The 19,485-nt window shown below is 34.4% G+C and overlaps 1 protein-coding gene across 2 annotated transcripts in view; it reads right to left on the minus strand.

The window, feature by feature from the left end:
* Positions 1-19,485, minus strand: part of LOC118203956 (sodium-dependent serotonin transporter-like) — a 161,419-nt gene that overhangs the window by 47,330 nt on the left and 94,604 nt on the right. For both annotated transcript variants that reach the window (XM_085815687.1, XM_085815680.1), the window contains exon 2: positions 14,189-14,323. In XM_085815687.1, coding sequence (XP_085671813.1) covers positions 14,189-14,297 — 109 coding nt within the window. In that variant the 5' untranslated portion in view covers positions 14,298-14,323. The remainder of the gene's footprint in view (positions 1-14,188; positions 14,324-19,485) is intronic.

Below are 19,485 nucleotides of genomic sequence, written 5' to 3' on the forward strand. Positions count from 1 at the left end.
TTATGAAAATTTTGATAATTTGGTATTGCTAAGAAACCGCCTAGGTTCCATTTATTTCGCTTTTCGAAAGCAGTTTTGTAATTACTGTGTTACCGTAGTATAATTATTCACAATCGTCAGAAAACCTTCAATTTTTGCACTATCTTTTTCATTTGTTATCATATAACCTAATGCTCTCAATGTTATTTAATGACGGATTTATGGATTTGCTCGAAGCATTTTCAAGGTTAGGTATGTGTCCTGAATTTTACACTGAACAGGTAATTCGAAAACTTGGATAAAGTGCAAAATCATGACTCTTGGCGGCATTCCACAAGTTTTACAAAAACCCAAAGAAAAAATTACACTTTGTTCGAAAGAAAAAGCGCAATGTGTGTGAAAAAAAAACAAGGTGTCAATAACAAAGCAGGGGAATTTTAAATGTCATGGATGCATCTTTCACTAAAAATTTGCTTTATGAAAATTTTAACTCGTTTCCTGAAAAATGCTTTTTTCTGTAAATATTGCCAGTGGTAACAGCCATAACACAAAATTTTATGGATGAAATTAAAACTTTCTATACATGTTTCATATAATCTAATGCATGCTCTGAAGCGGAAGATTTTAGAAATATTAATTAGAAGTTGAATTGTTACTTTTTATTTTTAGATTTTGAATGCAATAATAGGAAAAAACACTAAATACTATACATTTTGATATATCTCAAGAATATATGAATATTTCTTAATTATTTTTCTTCATTGCATACAAAACAAGTGTAAACATAAATACAAATTAAAAAAAAACTGTTGTGTTACTACTTCCTCTTAGGAAGGAAACTAATGCAGAAACAGACAGGTGAAACCGTAACTAACTAAATATCAACTGAGAACTAAACTCTTAAGAGTTAGCTAATTTCCACACTTTTAGTGATCGTATAAATGAAAATAAAGTGCAAATTGCGTTGTGTATTAAGCATCCGGGACTGTGCCGCGAGAGGGTCGTATAAACAAGATGTAAAATCAATATATATATATAAGAAAACACATAAAAGATATAAAGAAAACATAAGTAATAGGTTTCCAGGTTAAAATACAAGTTTATTCAAATTCCTCAACAATTAAAATTAAATCTTATCCTAATCATAGACTCAATTTTATTTTCTTATTTTAGTTACAGGTTTCTTATTTTAGTTGCAGTTCAATTTTCTTATTTTAGACACAAGCGAATTTTTCAATTTATCATTTTCTTTTTCTTTTCTTTTTTTTTTACATTTAAATCAATGATTTGCAAATCTACTATATGACTCATTTAATTTAACTTGAATTACTGCAGTATATTCTAAGATGTTAAAAGAAACACATTATCTGAAATTCAACATCTATTCTAAGGATGATTACACAAACAAATTATATTTTTGTGCCACAATTTCCTAATTAAGACTTTCCGGTTTGTCTCGGTAAATTAAGAAGGGGAAAAGGGAGGCAAATTTTTCCTTTAGAATTAATTTAGAGATTCAATTTAAAGTAAAGTTCCAATTCCCAAAAGTTCATATGAAAATTGATAACCAAATCAAAACTTATTTGTTATGTAGACGACTTAAAACGCATCCGGAAATGTCTCGGGCTGGCCTTGCATTCAAGGAGAAATCAGGGATAAATAGTCCTCCTTTAAGTCCTGTGAGTAATACATTCCGTAAGGGGAACACTGACGTCTAATGAGTCTCACGTTTTCAGGATCACTGACCGAAATATAGAAGAACGCCTCCTCCATCATTTTTCAGCAACACATCCGCAAGCTCAGCATCGAAGAAAATTTGCCACTGGAAACAAGCACCCGAGCAGAATCTTCAAAGTTCGCTGGCTGGCTGTCGAGGATAGAATCTCACATTGACATGGTGGAACTTGGCCGATAAATGTTAGGAATTTAACACACGCTGGAGGAAAATTTCTTATTTTTAAGATACTTGAGAAAGTCCTCATCGTCCTTGGTTTTTCCGATAGCAAGTCGGCGGCCGGATAGCATAACTGCCGTTCTCTGCCGGAAGCACAGTCTCACGACGAAATTACATCTCCTCCTTTCTATCGCTCAACCCAAGAGCAAGTTCGAAGTTACAGTCTTAGTCAAAGGTCAGTCCAAAAGTAAGTGATTCAAACTCGAATTTTCTTCGTCTCCTTCACCAACACGGGATCCCACAATGGCTTCATTTATCGCCCCCTTAATCTGGACAAAATTTACGTTTCTTTCCCCGAATAACCGAATTAGGGTGATCACACATGCGCGCCCCTCTTCACTTAGAAAACAACCGGACCCCGATCGCCAAAACCAGAATGACCTACATCGAAAGTTAAGTGGCAACCTCTGACCCTTCTGCCACGTACTTCCTGTCCTAAAGGTCAATTGCACAATGAAATTTCTTCTAGAACATTCTAAAGGAAACGCACAAATCATGATTTAGCAAAATTGCCTCCCTTCCCTGCTTCTTTTCACAATGAATGAAAGCTTGGACAGAAATTGCAAATAAAAGGAAAATAAATAATATTCTTTGAAACTAAATAATATTCTTAGAAGCATCTGTTTTTTCCCAAAATTAAAGCATTAAAATAAATAATTCAGAATCAAATAAAATTAAGATTTTCTTAAATCAGAAAATAACTCACCTAGTTTTTTATAACACGATCAGACAATTATCTACACAACAAAAATACATATTTATGTATACATTGTTCACCGTGGTTGTTGCCGTAAAGGCAAAATTTAAGCAAAAATTATCCTTTTTTTCATTATTTTTCAAAATTAAAAATTACTTTGTTATTAAGTTTTAAGCTGTTTTCAGTCATTTATATGCTTATCTTCAAATTAATATGTTTACAGTTAAAATAAAAACCATTTTTAAAAAAATGGTACCCGAACGAAGCCGGATACCATAATACATATAAATCACCAACAATGTTCTATAAGATGATGTTAATATAGTGGCTAAAAGATAAAGTATTGATTTTGTACATAAGAGGATTTATATACACATGATAATGATGAATATACACGTTGCTACAAATGTATTGTCTTTCTTTTGTGAGATTTTTAGAAATTTTTCTTGTATTTAGACAACAGCAGATAAAAATACAGGGTTCTCAGAAAATAACTAGGAAAATTTTAAAGTTTAATAGAGAGACCAAAATAAGAAAAATTTTTTGTCGTAGAATCTGTATCTGGAAATGACGCGTTTAAGCGCCTGTAGAGGGCGTAGATTATGGCAGTTCAATAACCGGTCCGTATGCAAACTGGTTAGGTCGAGGTGGACCTGTTTGTTAGACAATACGATTACCATATTTGCCATGTTAGGATTTCTTCGTGTGGAGATAAATGGAAAAACGCAGAGTACGATACCAAAGAAAGTCTATCAAAGAAAGTATCCGAATAAAAGTAATAAAAAACAAATTATCTTGTAGTTTCATTTTCATGACATAATGAACTATCATTAAAGGAAAGTATTTTTTATATTTGTTTCTCTTATATTGTTTTAAGAGTCGTGCATTGAATAATTTTAAGACCAGACTTAAAATATATTTCTAAAACTTTTTCATCAATAGAGGGCAGCATCGCCATATCATCAAAATTAAGATGCAGAAGATATTTCCCGTTGCCAATTAAAAAAACTAACTTTAAATGAAGAGCAGGAGGTCTGCAACTCAACTAGCAATCTAAAAACAACTCAACTCAACTTGTGAAGACGTCCCCTCGGTGTCAACGTCTTCAATGTCATTGATGACGTTGAAGGATGCACCTGTGACGTCATTAGCCACGCCCTTAGCTCCTCGCTCCTTCTGATGCAGAACCCCCATTTTTATGCTACTAGCCTTGTTCTGGAAATTCAAATTTTTGCGCTTTAAGAAGACTCAAAGGTCATCTAAATAAAAACTGCATGCAAAAAAAAGCATGAAAAAATTTGTATGCATTAAATTACTCTTGTTGTTGTAGATTTCTGTCACCAGTTTACCTCTGATGAAAGCAGTGAATATAAACAAATAATTTATATATAACGAGTTTATAAACATTTATAAACGAGTAAGCGTATTCCTAGTTGTTGAGAAAATCGACTGGTGGAAATGTTAGCTAATTTATTCCCACTTGATTATAATTTTTCAATATATTATAATATAATTTTATAATATAATTTCAATTTCAATACTTTCGAGCTACTTTTGTTTGCGTTTTGTTCCTGAGTTTCAGTAGTATGAATGTCAAGGACTTCTAATTGAGAATTTTAGTACTTGCAACCCTGTTGACCAGTTGACTGTTGCAACCAGTTGACTTTTACTTTGGTGATTTTGTGCTAGTTAGTGTTTCGATTCAATTGGTTTTCTTGTAGATCTAATGCGGACGATAATTCGAAAGCTAATGAAAGAAACATACAGTTAAATACATAACTTGTTAGATGAAGATAAAGAAAAACTAGAATATTCCATTTTTTCTCAGCTGGTGAAAACTGAATTTTACCAAAATTTACCTGAAATATACTCATTGTGAAAACAGAATGTTTTGAAGCGAAGCAAAATTCAAATTTTACTAATTATTAGCTATTTATTACATTATTAATTATTTACTAATGAAATTTATTATATTATTAACTATTTATTAATTATTACTTCATAAACGTTTGTTGAAAAAAATTATTATTATTATGTTAAACGAAGGTTGAAAACCTGAACAACGTTGTTAAAACCCAAAGACGTAGATAGTCATTATACTATTAAAATCATTACATTATTAAATTTTTATCACCTTATGGTTAAATAAAACCTAAACGTGTAGACAATCATTAGATCATCAAAATCTAATAATCTTCTGCATATCTAGTTTTGATTTAATCATCAGAATCTATCAATATGCTATATTTTCAAAGCATGCTTTTTGGGCTTTTAAAGTAGAAGCTTCCCTCTTCTTGTTTTCTTCTCAGAGACAAAGGAAGGCAATAATGATTGAAGTTTAATTTAAGTATATGCAATTCGGAAATGTAGTTTTATCTTTAAACGATTTAAGAGGGGAATAAAATTGGGTTAGTATAATTCTGGGGTATTTAAAAAGGCGCCTTCGTTTATGTTGTCTAAATATATACTGTTTTCAATACAGGCAAATTATAATTATTAAGGAAAACTCTTTTTTAAATCTTTTAGAAAAGTAATCACATTTGAAAAATATTTCTGCATTTGTTCTTCAGTATATAAACATCGTAAAACACGTCATTTATTCATTACAGGAAGTAGAGCGCTTTTGCGATTGATGGAAAACACATTATCTCATTCAATGCAGTTAAAGAGAAAAGAAGCAGTTAAAATTGTTTATGTCCAATAGAAACTTTAATGCAATGAGCGCAAAAATCTGCTAGAAGCATATGCAATTTCAGCAAGTCGCTGGTTCAACATATCAATGAGTAAATTTCCACCTAGCAAATTTTGAACGCAAAAATTCAAATGGGAGACTTAACAAGGATAAAAATCAAGGTATTTAACACAACCAATTTTCTAGCTTTATCACCAAAATCACCAAAAATCATTTTATCACCAAAACTTTAGCAGATAAAGACTGCCAATGGGAGAAAATTATTTACATTAAATCATTGATGCTCGCGCTCTGAAAATAGGATTAGTTACCAAATTGACACATTAAATTAAAAACGAAAAATTCCATTCAACATAATTTGAGTCCTTTACAATCTTTAGCCTTAAACAATACCAAAATCTTATATCTGTCAACTTACTGGAAGAACAAAACAGTAAATTCAGCTAAAACCAAAACAGTAAATGCAAAATTACATCACCAAAATATTAAAAACGCTTAAAATTTACAGCACTAAAATTCAAGTCTCACTAGTACCAAAAAATTAAGACATAAACCTATCACAATTAAAATCTTAAAAATCTTCAGTGATTAGAGGCGAAACAACCATGTGCTCAGGACATAAGATGCCTGGCCATCCAATACAGCTGGAGAACATCACCCCTATGTTGTAATTTAGTATCAAGGTTCGGACAGACGAGCAAGTGCTGCTTATTCATAGTATGTGTTTTGCAAATAGGGTTGTTAGTTAAAATGCCTATTCTACTGAGATGTTCGGCTAAGCAGTTGTGTCTGTACCCAGTCTGAAATTAGCCACAGCCACTCTACGTGACCTACGACTGAACTCATTCCAATCATTCCTGATTCCATAAGATTCTCTGAAATACTTCTCCTAAGGAAATTTAAAGGAATATAACTCTGTTCTATAGTTACGTACCCCTTTCCTGCTAATTTAAATAGTTATGAACCTATTTCCGTACCCCCCTCTGCTGAGAAATATGGTTTTCCATTGCCATCACTATCTACGTGGGATCGTATCCACTGAATTTCTACGGTTTTACCGTTCCTATTTAGTTTCCTGATATCTCTTTTTATTTTTGACACAAGAAGAGGCTCAGAGTGTGTTGAAGAGGTGCTGTCTCGATGGCCGACTTAGAATCAACAGGAATGACGGCCTTTGTAAAAAACTCAGTTCTAGATTTCAAATTAGACACAGCCAAAACAGACCACATGAACTTCTGCATCAAAGTTTGAAAATTATTGACCCACTGGAGCATGCTGTGAAAACAGGTTACAATATACACCTGCTCCAGCAGTATTATTTATTGTAGAGCCATCTATAAACAGACGTATCCCTTGGTTCAAATAGTTACAGTCCAGTAGTGACAAGGCATTTGTTTTTAAAATAATCTACTGTGTCTTTTATTCTATTTTCATCCAATTTTAAATTAAAAGATATTTCGAAATATATCTCCGACGGCAATATATGCCTTGCGCAATGATCACGACTGCGGGGTAGGGACCTCAGATATGTATTTGACACACCAGAGATATGTTTCTCTGTGTAAGGGGACTGGCGTAGGCGCCGCAGACTTGCAGAGATATTTGTTGGGAGATATGTCACCTCGTGTAGATGGGGCTTTAAGAGAAAGTTTCCTATTTTTCTGTTTAAAGCAACTTGTAAAAGATTAAATTCATTAAAAATTGTTCATGCTGAAGTGAAAGAGAGCTTCTACTTATCAGGCTTAATATTACATTTCCACTCTTGTGCTTTAGACATTAATGTAGAAAACCTGTAAATTAACATTATTCAATTGCACTATAATCACTTTAAAAATAATGCTTTGAACCATTATTCTTAATTTTTTTATCTTGATCTATTGGGAAGATCTTTCCGTTTAGCAAGACACATATATGTACCTTTTATGAATCATGAGATATAAACTTAATATGAGCTACATTATTCACCAGCATTTAATATCACTATTTTGTTTCAAATTTTAAACTGTTTAGTTGATTTTTGAAATTTTCTGAAACCATCACTTTAGATTTTACAATTAATATTTAAAGTACATTAAATAAGTTGAACTCCAGTCCATCGGAACTAATAGATTTAACGTTCTTCTTTCTTAAGTGAAGTAAAATTATTCTTGTTGTTAATATATTAATACATTTCTATTTTTATTTATTTATTTATTTATTTTTGATTGATTTAAATAACATATGATAAGGCACGAATGAGAGAGAGAGCAACCCGATCTATCTGCTCTAAAAAATAGACCTTATAATCTTGTTTGGGGCGCCTCTAATTTCCCACAAACGACGGCATCTAACGGCCCGACTAGTCCCTTAGACTTTAAATAATGCACCGGAACAGTATAATTAAATTAACTAAAAAAATCTGGTAAACCAGACTGCAGGCCCAGTAACTTAAATGTTAATATAATGAAACCAAACAAACTAAGCAATAATACATTCAACATGGTTGCACAGCTGAAATATGTTTTTTTTTTTTTTTTTTTTTTTTTTTTTAAGTTGAATGGACAATACAAAAGGAAAGAAGGAAAAACTTAAAATAATTGAATAAGATTATTATTTGTTAGTAATGAAAATTAACATAAGGAAGCTTATCACATAACTAAAACACAATCACAACATTGAAACACACAAATAACACTATCAAGTTAAAAACAGACAAAATACATACACAATTCAGAAATCGCAAGACATAAAAACATTGGCATCTCATTTAAGTCAAATGAACAAAATTACAACTAAAAACTACAAATTACAAGTAAAAACTCCAAATCAGCTTTATTACAAAATTCTAAAATTAGTGAAATACGATAAAATACAATAAAAGACAATTTTCAGTTGATACAATGATAAATTTGATTATATTAAAATATCACATGCCAAATACCGTTTAACACCGATAACCGCTACAATCTCTTTAGCAAACTTACATAATTTATTGTAACACATATTTTGAAAATTTACATTAGCAATTATTGAACTATTTTTATATTTTTCAGTAAGCTTTTATATCTTATTGAACTATTCCATTGTAGAGACCATTTATCAAGATAGTATCAAGATGTATCAAGACTGTAATTGCATATCTTTTTAACCGGATATTTCTATGAAATTTTCATTTTCCACCATGGACGTCTCCTTCGTCAGCATGTCTGCCCTCTTGTTACCGGCAAAGCCCACATGAGCTTTCACCCAATGAAGCGAAATACAATATTTTTTCTTTATAATTCTTAATTTTCATTAATTTTATCTATTAAAAGAGTTTTAGAGACCAAGCTAGACAATGACATGTCTAGCTTGGCTAGAACAATGATCAATTAACATAGATATAAAGGCTAGAACAATGATTACAACATCTGACGGATCTCGAGCCGATATCTGACGATAACTGAGCCAGAAAAGTTCCGCTGCAGCTCAGTTGCTTGTAAAGCCCCAGGGGCACCTCACATCAATGAGTCTTTACTGCAGTTCCAAAGAGAGTTATCAGATAAACGAAGGAGAAAGTGAGGAAGAAAACACTCGTATTTCGAAAGATCGGACACATCGGCAGTAGATAAAGCTACAATGAGCTGAAAAGTAAATAATAGTAGGGTAAAATAACAAGTTTTAAAAGTTTCTCAAATGTCAAAACACCTGCCACGTCCGGGTAGCTTAACGAATAATCTTCACAAAATACGTTTCAAATAATAAATGCGAGAGAAAGTAAAATGGATGAAATGCTAATATAAAAATGCAAATACAAATTGAATACATTGAATAAGAAAAAAAAATCAAGGGATTACAATTTACCAATAAACTAGCCCTTAGAGGGAAAATTTGTGTACAGTAAAGGAAAAGGTAAATTATGCGAATATTTTTAAATTTCAGAAAAAATAAAATTTTTTAAAATTTCAGAACACAGCAATAAAATGTTAGGGGGAAAGTACGAGAGGAAATACGGTAATAGTGATATAGATCAAACAATAAGCAAATCTAAAATAAAGTAAACTTTATGTAAAGTAAATGATAAATTAAACTTAACATGTATAAAATAAGCTTCACAGCTTCAGCAATTACTGTCGCTAATACCGAAAATGAGTTCTGAATGTTTTGTTCGTTCTATATGAGATATATTAATACTGTGAGTTGAGACTGTATTAGCATTTATTCCAGTTGAAAACCTTGCCAGTCATATAACCCAATAGACATCTGCCTGAAAAGAATTAAATCTAGCCTGCCATCTTAGAGTTTATAACACGTATTCAAGTTATATCAAAGCTTAAAAAGTTTTGAAGTTTGAAAGATCCAAATGTTTGATTAATAAAAACCAAATAAAATCGTTAAATTAAAATCACTCCAATAAAACCTTTACTATGCAGTTCTGTAGCCTATAATTTTCTCGACTTTTAAAGACTTTTCATGTCAATTTTTCGAAGTTTTTCAACAAAAACTCTAGCAAATAGTGGAGTGTTTTTTAATACACCATGAAGTTATTAAAATTCTTAACAAAGTAAAATGCTATAAATAGAAAAAAGAGAGAGAGAGGAAGAAAGGGGGGAAAACCGTAAATGATTTCTGTATCTTGCTATGTTAAAAAAAAATTGTGAGGAAGAACAAGAAGAAAAATAAAAACCTTTTACACTCCCCTTTTTTTGAAATGCTAAAAAAAATGGAATCGGTGCACTGTGGAAGGAGGAATTTAATCGTCACCATGGTACCGCATTCCAGCGTGTTGCTGTAGAAGCTTTTGATTTGAATTTCTCCACACAAAGGTAGAATGCATGCATACATGCGTATTCTGTGATTTTCTTTGTGTAATTTATGATTTAAAAATTCTCCCGTTTCCTTTGTTTTTTAACATCCTTTTGTGGGATTATACAGGTTTACGGAAACTGATGTTAAATGTTAGAAATATGCTTTAATAGTCTAAACCTTACAAACCTATTACCTTACAAAAATTTATATGAAATGCGAGTGAGTCAAGTGATTGATTTATGATGTCATAGTATACACCTATGAAAAATTCCGAAGTTTGCATTTTTCAGCATTAAGTCCATTAAAACCCATATTTGTTTTTAATTTCAGTATTGGCAAATTATTGTTGGGAATTTTTTTAAACGTGTTACATATTTTTGTTTTAAAAATGGGATATATTTAATACAGAATATAGGAAAACTATTGACTCTGTATTGAACTATTGACTACTATAAATGGAGCCTTTTTTTCTGGGCTAATCTTTTTTTTTTTTTTTTTTTTTTCAAATAAGAAAGAGACTAAAAGTTATAAAATATTTGTTTGAAGTTAAAAAAAAAATTAGGTACCAGAGATTCATTTTAAGAGAATTTTGGAAACAAAAATAAAATAACTCCGAAAGTAAGGTATTTAGTAAAGCAACACTGGCCTAGTAGTTGGAAGAAAGACAGCTTTCTTCTGATATTTATCAAAAAGAGTGCTGTGTCGGACAGAAGAGAAAACCAAAATGAGCTGGGTGAAAGTTTGACAAAACTACGATATTTTTATTTTACGTACAAAGTTCGATGGTAGAGATAGAAAGATTTTGCGACAGGAGGTCTTATTCTTTGAGCTACTCTCGGGTACTTTCTGATTATTCATATCCCAACCGAAAAGTCGAGAGCTCTTTTGCGACTAATTTTTTTTTGCCACGCTAATGCGAGAAAGGCAATAGCCATTTTCAAAATTTCAACGCACTAAAGATTTCTGAAAAAAAAAAAAAAAAAAAAAAAAAAAAAAACAATGAATCAATAAAATGAAAAAAGAAGAAAAGGATTTTCCTGCTGGAGCTGTGGGCATTTTGACCCGCTAGAACTATGACTCCTCGTGTATACTTTTAACAGCGCACATTCCCGTTTAACAAATTTCTGAATTACAGGACTGAATGTATCCAAATCCCACATCGCCATGAACCGCAACTGTTAATGTTTTTATATTATTAAAATTCATGTTTTTGTTAGAACTTGAGTTAGAAGTTCATTTCAACCCTGCATCATAACCGGGGTTTTGTGTAGCGGTTTCGCCCATTACACTACACCTTTTAATTTTTCCACTTCAAATGAATCTGTCTTTCCATTCTGGCCAATATTAAATTCTGTCAAAGACTGAAGATGATTATTGGTCGTTAGACTGCAATTAAATAATTGGTTGAATACGTAATGGTTGAATACGTAAGCGGACCTTACCACACTGATAGTTTTCCGTATCGCCCAACCCAAATCACTTGCCTACTATTATTTCCCTAATACTAAATTGTATTAAGTCATTTCCATAAATTGTATGAACCTGTTAACAACAAAGTAATTGTTTATCACGAATAATATATACAATATTAAATGTGCACAATACCGAAGCTACAGGCGATGTCAAATTTGCGCAATGATTTGATTTAATTGTTGTGTACAAGTTCTTCCATGTACACAGCGATCTTCTTTCGCTTAAAAACTTCGGAGGATTGCACCAATCTCAGCCGTGGCATAGCGCAAATCAAATATTGCATAGGTATTCATGACGTGATATAAACAGGTTTCACATCTGGCGCTCATCTGTAAATGCGCTACGATTGGACATTTGAATGCATTAGAAAAGTTCCAACGCCTTATAACGTATTGTACGCATGTTTTTATAATGCCAAAGCGCACCATAAAAGACATTTAACGAAAGCTGAACCAATCAATTTGTTTAGCAATACATTCATATGCTGTTACTTAAAATCGGTAAACAAATAGAATAAGAAAACATTTTACGAGATATATGAAGTAAGCAAAACTTCACGTATATACAAACAAAAAATCAAGTCATTCCTCCCAAAGTCCTCCATGAAGAAATCGCTCAATTTATAAGGAAGATTTTTAAACCTTGAATTTTCAATTTGTCTAAAAAATATGTATATAGAATCTACTGATCTAAAACTATAAAATAATGCATAAAAATTGTAAATGAGCAATAATAGCATTTTCTCTGTCGTATATAGTACATAAAATCTCTTAAAATATATACTTTTTGTATACAGAGTGATTCGCTACAACACCGACAAATTTGCATGGTGTGTAGGGGGTACAAAGACGTAGGAATGAGGGTCGCAAGTGTCGTAGTTGCGAGCTATAGTGCAAAAAGTAGAGAAAAGGAACAGAAACAGCAACCCATTAATGGGACAGAAAACATATTATTAAAAGATTGTACGACAACAGGTGTTCGAAATTACGATGAGAAATAGTCAGGCAGGCCTGACAGCTGCACTGCATGAAATTCCTTACGTACTGAAGGATTGCTCCGGCAGTCTTGCGAGAGGTGGCTCTCAACGAAAGTTGCTTGAACAGCGATCCTGCTGTCGTCATTTGTGATCCGTTTCCCGAGGTAATAGGATGAAAGCGTATTCAAATGATGAACTGGTCGACATGCTGATCGTGTATGGAGCTGAGTATTGTGTAACGTTGCTTTACATCCGAACAGGTTTGAACATTCATGATGGCATCCGAACATCTGAACAGGAATCCGAACATAACGTTCCGAACAGGCTTGTTTCACATTAAACGATCTTCGCAAGTGTGAAAAGAAGGTTGGTTATATGAGATTGGTTGCTTAACGAGAGCTACAATTAATCGACAGCGAACGACGAGTACATCTGGCAATGAGAAGGCGGTCTTTTGTGTAGCATAAGACAATCTAAATACAAGTACTCGAGCGATAGCTCAACAGTTGGGTTTATCTCATCCATTGTCTGGAGGATACTCACAGCAAACCAAATGAGCGCACACCATCTTCATCGCGTACAATTATTAACGCCGGAGGATTATCCACTTTGGAGGAAGTTTGCCTACATGGTTCCTGCAACAAATTGCTATAGACAGCGCATTTTTTGCTGCCGTATTGTTCACGGGGAAAGCATACTTCACACGTGAGAGCGACATCATGCGTAACGCCCATGTGTGGGCTTTAAAGAATCATCATCATACGCAACCACGTGCAGCGTAACGCCCATGTGTCAGCGTAACGCCCATGTGTGGGCTTTAAAGAACCATCATCATACGCAACCACGTGCAGCTCAAGAACGTTTGTCGACCAATGTTTGGGCTGATATTCTCGGAGAATACATCATTGGACCGTACCTTCTGCCCAGTCTTTTGGACCATAAGGCATACCTAATTTTCTTGCAATAAAACCTGCCCGAACTTCTTGAAGCAGTACATGTTCCTCCGCAGTTACACTGCTCCAAGTGGTACCAGAATGACGGGGATCCTTTACATTACACGATTGACGTCCACCGACTCCTCGATGTAACCTTTGGTCAGCGGTGGATAGATCGTGGTGGCTTCGTTTATTGGCCTGCCAGATCACCGCCCTATCACGCACGGACGTCGTCTTCTGGGTCACATGAAGAGTTTGGTGTACGAGACAACCGTTCTTTCAGTTGAAGACCTCGTCGCTCGAATATCTGTAGCTGCCGGGACATGCCAGGAATCTTCCAGAACGTAAGGAGTTCCATGTAGCGCAGCAGCTAGACCTGCCAAACGACTTCTGGTCGTAATTTCGAACACCTGTTGTAGTACAAGCTTTCAATAACATATTTTCTGTCTCATTAATGTGTTGCTGTTTCTGTTCGTTTTGCTGCTTCTTTGCACCATAACTCGCAACTACGGCATTTGCGACCCTGCATTCCTATGTGATTTCGAGTCATCTCTGTAGCCCTACACATCCTGCAAATTTGTCGATCTGGTAACGAATCATTCTGTATAAGCTTGCTACTATGAGTACGTATGTAGCATCTTCTAAAATAACAGTCAAATATCTTTCAAAGTAAGTAAAGGAATGGATATTGTATAATTTTTTACATAACTCTTACCTTTCATCATAGGACAAAGTTTATCCCATATCGTGATGCAGCCGTTCCTGTAATATTGCCCAAGAGCCAGTTCGAGATAAAACAAAGGTAATCCGCCGAATACAAGCATAATAACATAAGGTATAAGAAATGCTCCTGTAATAAAAAAATGAATGTTATTATAGATTAGGTGTGTATTTTAAATCATATAATTCATTCACACCTAAAACTAATGAACTAATAGATCTAAAAATTTTTAATGTCTTGAAGAAATATTCTACTGAAACCTGTACGCTTTTATAAAATCAAAATAAAGTCTCCTATGTTTGAGAAAGAAATCTGGTTTTCCTTTTTACTGTTTTACTTTAATTTGCTTAGCCAATCAGCGATCGAGGGAATAAGGTAGCGAAATACTTGTATTTCAATAACGTCTTAAGAGACGATTCAGTGTAAGTCTTAAAAAAAAAACGGTTCTGCGAAGGCTGCACAGCATCGAGATGAAGTCCTACATCCCACTGCGAGACTCTGTTCTGCAGGAGTTGGTGCTGATTTCCTTCTGATGGATGATAATGCCCATCTCTATCGAGGCAATATCCTTAACGAGTAACCGGAGAATGAAGCGATTTCTTGTATATCCTGACCGCCGTGTTCCCATGATTTAAATCCTATTGTAAATCTTTGGGATGGCCTTTTGCGTGCTATCTCACCAGGTTTACTTCCTTAAGCTAATTTCAGACAGTTGGAAACTGCTGTATTGGGGGAATAACCATCGCTTTTCAGTATCGTTCACCAAGATGCAAGGATTCCATTTCATAACGGCATAAAGGTGTTGGCAAAATTACGAAGTTTCAACTTTGTGAGGAAAGCAATCCTAATAGAAATCGCCTAGACGCCCATGTGAAAGTCTTGTGTCGAGCAGTTACCAACTTGCTTACCAAAGGTGCGGGCACGTTTTTCAAATTAATAATCGCTCTGCAAGACGCAAGGGTGACCCAACTTAAAGGCACAAATATCCTGCAACATTATGAAGCTCGGTAATATGATGAAAGTAGCCATCGCCAAGGCTGTCGGGACACCCATGTGAAGGTGCTCATCTTGGCAAACAGTTGCCTACTTGCATAAAGATGCCATCTTCTTTAAAACATATTATGAAATCATCCGAGTGGCAAGAAATTCTTTCCTTTTGTGCAATGGAATCAAGAATTAATTAATTTACGACAAGCTGAATAGACGACCGAGTTAAGATGCTGAACTTATTATGGTTATCATTAAGATATATTTTAAATTTTTAGCGTATCATTAATTTTTGTTTCATCTTTTTTATTAATAAATTCTACAATTATGATTAATATTTCATCCTTTTTAAAGCATTGATATCAAGTAACAAAGCAGCGTCACAGGCAAGGTGCCTCGGAAAATTTCCCGAAATTCCAATAATCCCACCCACTCATATCTGGTTGAACACCTCATTGAGGAAAACATGGTTAATATCTGTATGAAAGTTCGGGGCATCGGTACCTTATTAATGCAAGTTTGTTTGTTTTTAGCTTTAAATATCAGTTTCTTAATGACCCAAATGTGATATCCTCATATAATTTAGGAATAGTAAACAGTGTCTCATCTTTGTACATAATTCTTATTTCCTTTCGTGCATAAACACATTTGCTACACCTTCATATGCAATTTGGTGTCAATGAAAGCTTTACTTTTCCATTTTTTAAAATTTTACCATAGCGTGCGTAACTTTTGAAAGACACGCATCTAGAAACGCATAACAGTAAATAATTAGCAGCTAATATTACAAAATATGAAAAAATTATTTCAAGCTAAGCCAGTAAACGCGTGTACAGGTTTTTGAGTACTGCGGCATTCCAATAATTCAATGTTTTATCGAAAATGTCCTCTCATTCTTTCAGTAGAACTACAGTCTTCGGTTATTTCATTTTAATTCTACATTGTCGATAAGTAAACTTTCAAGGTTAAATGAGTAATTCATTAAATTTTTTTTTTTATATTTCACTCTTCAAGGTAAACCCAACAAGGTTGTACACAGCTGTCCCAGAGGTTTTGGTAATTCTTAACATACCGATTGCGGTCTATATGGTACCATTTTTAAATGGTGTATTCCAAGTCATGTGCAAAGATTTTTAAACAAATTACTAACAAACTGTCTGCCGTTGTCTGATATTACTTTTACTGGGTATTCGTTTCTAAATACGTATTTTAAAATATAGTTATTTAGAAATGAATTGGCGTCTATTTTTGCTGATGCTCGTTTAAGGGGAACTATTTTCACCCATTTCGAAAAATGATCTAATGTAGTTAACAAATATCTGTTTTTATTTATTTTTGTTCTAGGGTAAGGTTCAAACAAATCAGTGCCAAATAACTCGTTTATAAAAGTGGTCTTAATGTTTTTAAGTACCCGGCCGTGTTGTAATTAACATCATTTATTAAGTAGCACAAGTCACACGACCTGACATACACCATAACCACCCTCTGCAACTGCGGAAAAAATACTGCCTAGCAGATCCTCTGTAAGTTTTTTTCTGATTTCTAGATGTACTGCAACTGGCGAATCATGCAGTCCCACTAAAATATTTAAAAGTAGACTCGCTGGGATCACTGGCCGGTATTCTTGATTCTCATTAGTTATTTGTGTGTAAAAGAGTAATTTATCAATTATTTCATAATGAGCTGCCCTATTGCGAATAGCTCTTAAGTCCACATGTTCAAAATGTTCGGGGTCTTCAAGACATGCGTAAATATCCTTGAACTCAGGTTCCTTCTTAACTCCTCAGTTATTGTCTCACGGGACTCAATAACTTTCGAGGTAGTACATTTGACTGTGTTCTCTTGCTCGTCAATCTTAATTCTTCATAGGACATCGGCAACTACATTTTCCTTTCCTGGTGTATGTTTTATAATCAAATTAAACTCTTTCAGTTTTAATGTCCGTTGTATAAGGCTGTGTGAGAGATTCTTCCCCGAATACAAGCAGCCAGCTGCCGCATGGTCCGAGTACTTTTGCCCAAGACTGGCCTTAAAACGATATCCATAACTTCTGAAATGTAGCCGGAGCTCGGCTTAAACCAAACGGCATTCTTAAAAAGGCATAAACGCCCGATTTCGTAATGAAAGCTGTCTTTTCGACATCCTCGGGTTTCAGTGATCTGAAAATAACCTGACGTCAGGTCTCATGTCGTCATGAATTTAGTAGAACGAATTTTCCTAATGATTTCATCAGTTATAGGGAGAGGATACGTGGGACATTTTGTTATTCTGTTTAGCTTACGGTAATCAACTGCAAACCTCCGTGAGTCCGAGTCCGCGGGCGGTAGCCCATTTTTCTTTCTACAGAGCACCACAGAACTTGCGTAAGGACGGTGCTTGGCGCGATTATTTTGTTATCTAACATTTTTTTAGAAGTAGTACGCAACGTATAATTCTGGAAATTAAGATTCGTGCTAGCTGCGCGTAAGAAATCAACCCTTAAGATTACTGAAGTTAACAAATCCTTTATTACCAGAAAGTTGACATTTTGTCTTTGGTTTTGAATTTGTACATGCAACTCGATTTCTCCCAAACTGTTTTCCGTGGGCGGCAATTACCCGTTTCCAAGTTGTTTTGGATAGTCTGTAACGACGAAAAAGCCTTTTAAAAAATTCTTGCGAGAGAAAGATACACTGAGCTCCTGTATCCAGAAGGGCAGTAGTCGGGACATCATTTAGTAAAATATGCATCTCCGGCAAGGCCAAATTTTGGATCACTATTGTGTTCAACTGGATTTCTGAGGGACTTTTCTTTCCACTCGGTGAACGGGCCCCGTTCAATCACCGCGGTTAGTTTAACTTCTGTTTTTCCGCCCCTTCTTTCTGCCTTGAAATTTTCCCAGGGGTAACTTTCCGAACCTGGATCTCACAACAAAAACTTGACAATTTCTTTATACCAGCTGATAGCCTGGCCTTTTAGGTTCGTCGTAGCTATTGTAACTTTCTCCAGCTGGTTTACTGGATACAGAGTAAAATGCAGGTCCAGCTGGCTCCAGGAAAGTCATCACCGAGACTTTGTCATCGAATGTCGCGGCTGGCTTCATTGCGGATCGCATTGTTTCGACGATGAATCCGAATCCCTCCATCGGATTTGATGAAGTCTGAGGAGCTAAATGTGTGATTACAGCTAAATGTGTGGAACCTTGAGAACTGGTAAGCGAATAATCGCTTTACTTCAGTAGACAGGGAAAAATAAAGTTTACAGTTGGCCCTCTCTCAGGACGTACAGAAAAGCTTCTACTTGGGCTTGAACTCAAGAATACTAAGAAATAAAACTTTTCTAAGCGTAACTAAAAAGATATAGAAGCTATCAAAATTCTACAAGAGTTGGGCCCTTAGCGCTAATTAAACGGCGAAGCTATCAAGGGTCTGAAATACGGCCGAGCATAATAACAGCTTACAGAGAGTATAGCCAAAAGGCGAATGCGCGCTTGGTCAGAATCTCTGGCTGTCTAACGAAGTCAGTGGAACTTCGACTTTAAATATCGCTCTTTCTTCATTTGCATTTAACCGCGATTCTGAAAACACATTCTTGCAGGAAATTTGTAAGCTGAAATTAGAAGCGGCAGGAAAGTGGCTTTAACTAAAATTTAACTGTTAATAGCTTGAGATAAACCTTACAGCTCTTAAAGACAATACGCACATGAATAGAATTCATATTTGTTGCATTAATGTTTCAAAAACTTTTATCTTATTTTCAATTACGCTCAACTCCCAAATATCTGTACTAGCTGGATTCTGTACATGCACGCATAATCCGAAAATGACCTAAGATGCAGTAACAATAAAAGCTTCAAATATTTAAAATAGCTATCGTGCGGGCACAGAACATTATGAAACCCAAAGTCTTAAATTCTATAAAATATTTAAATTGTAAGGATCTTAAGTTTTACTAACGTTTATTTTATTTTAAATCTTTGCTATCACTTCTTATTTTCTACTTCCGGCCAGAATTAAAAGCTTTAACTTATTTATGCAAATTTGTTGGCGAACGCCAAGTACTTAAGTTGTGGCTTTTTGCCAAGCAAAGGAGAGGAAGGAGTTAGTAGAAGCTTGCCTTAGCAGTTTTTACTCGGTTGCTGGTTGCCTTCCAGGCCAGAGGTTTAATCCTCTTGATAATTTTAAACGTATTGTAGTGTTAACAGTTCTCTGTACTACATACGGCTTCCTGTTAATATACGGCCAATCTTCTCGGAGGCCCTTGTTTGTTACTGCAAAGTTAAGTTAAAGTTTAGTTAATATTTTTATATTCTTACTTTCAGACCG

Source organism: Stegodyphus dumicola, chromosome 1 (assembly GCF_044657685.1).
Source record: "Stegodyphus dumicola isolate Sdum_Otavi_A_Nest chromosome 1, ASM4465768v1".
Classification (NCBI taxonomy): domain Eukaryota; kingdom Metazoa; phylum Arthropoda; class Arachnida; order Araneae; family Eresidae; genus Stegodyphus; species Stegodyphus dumicola.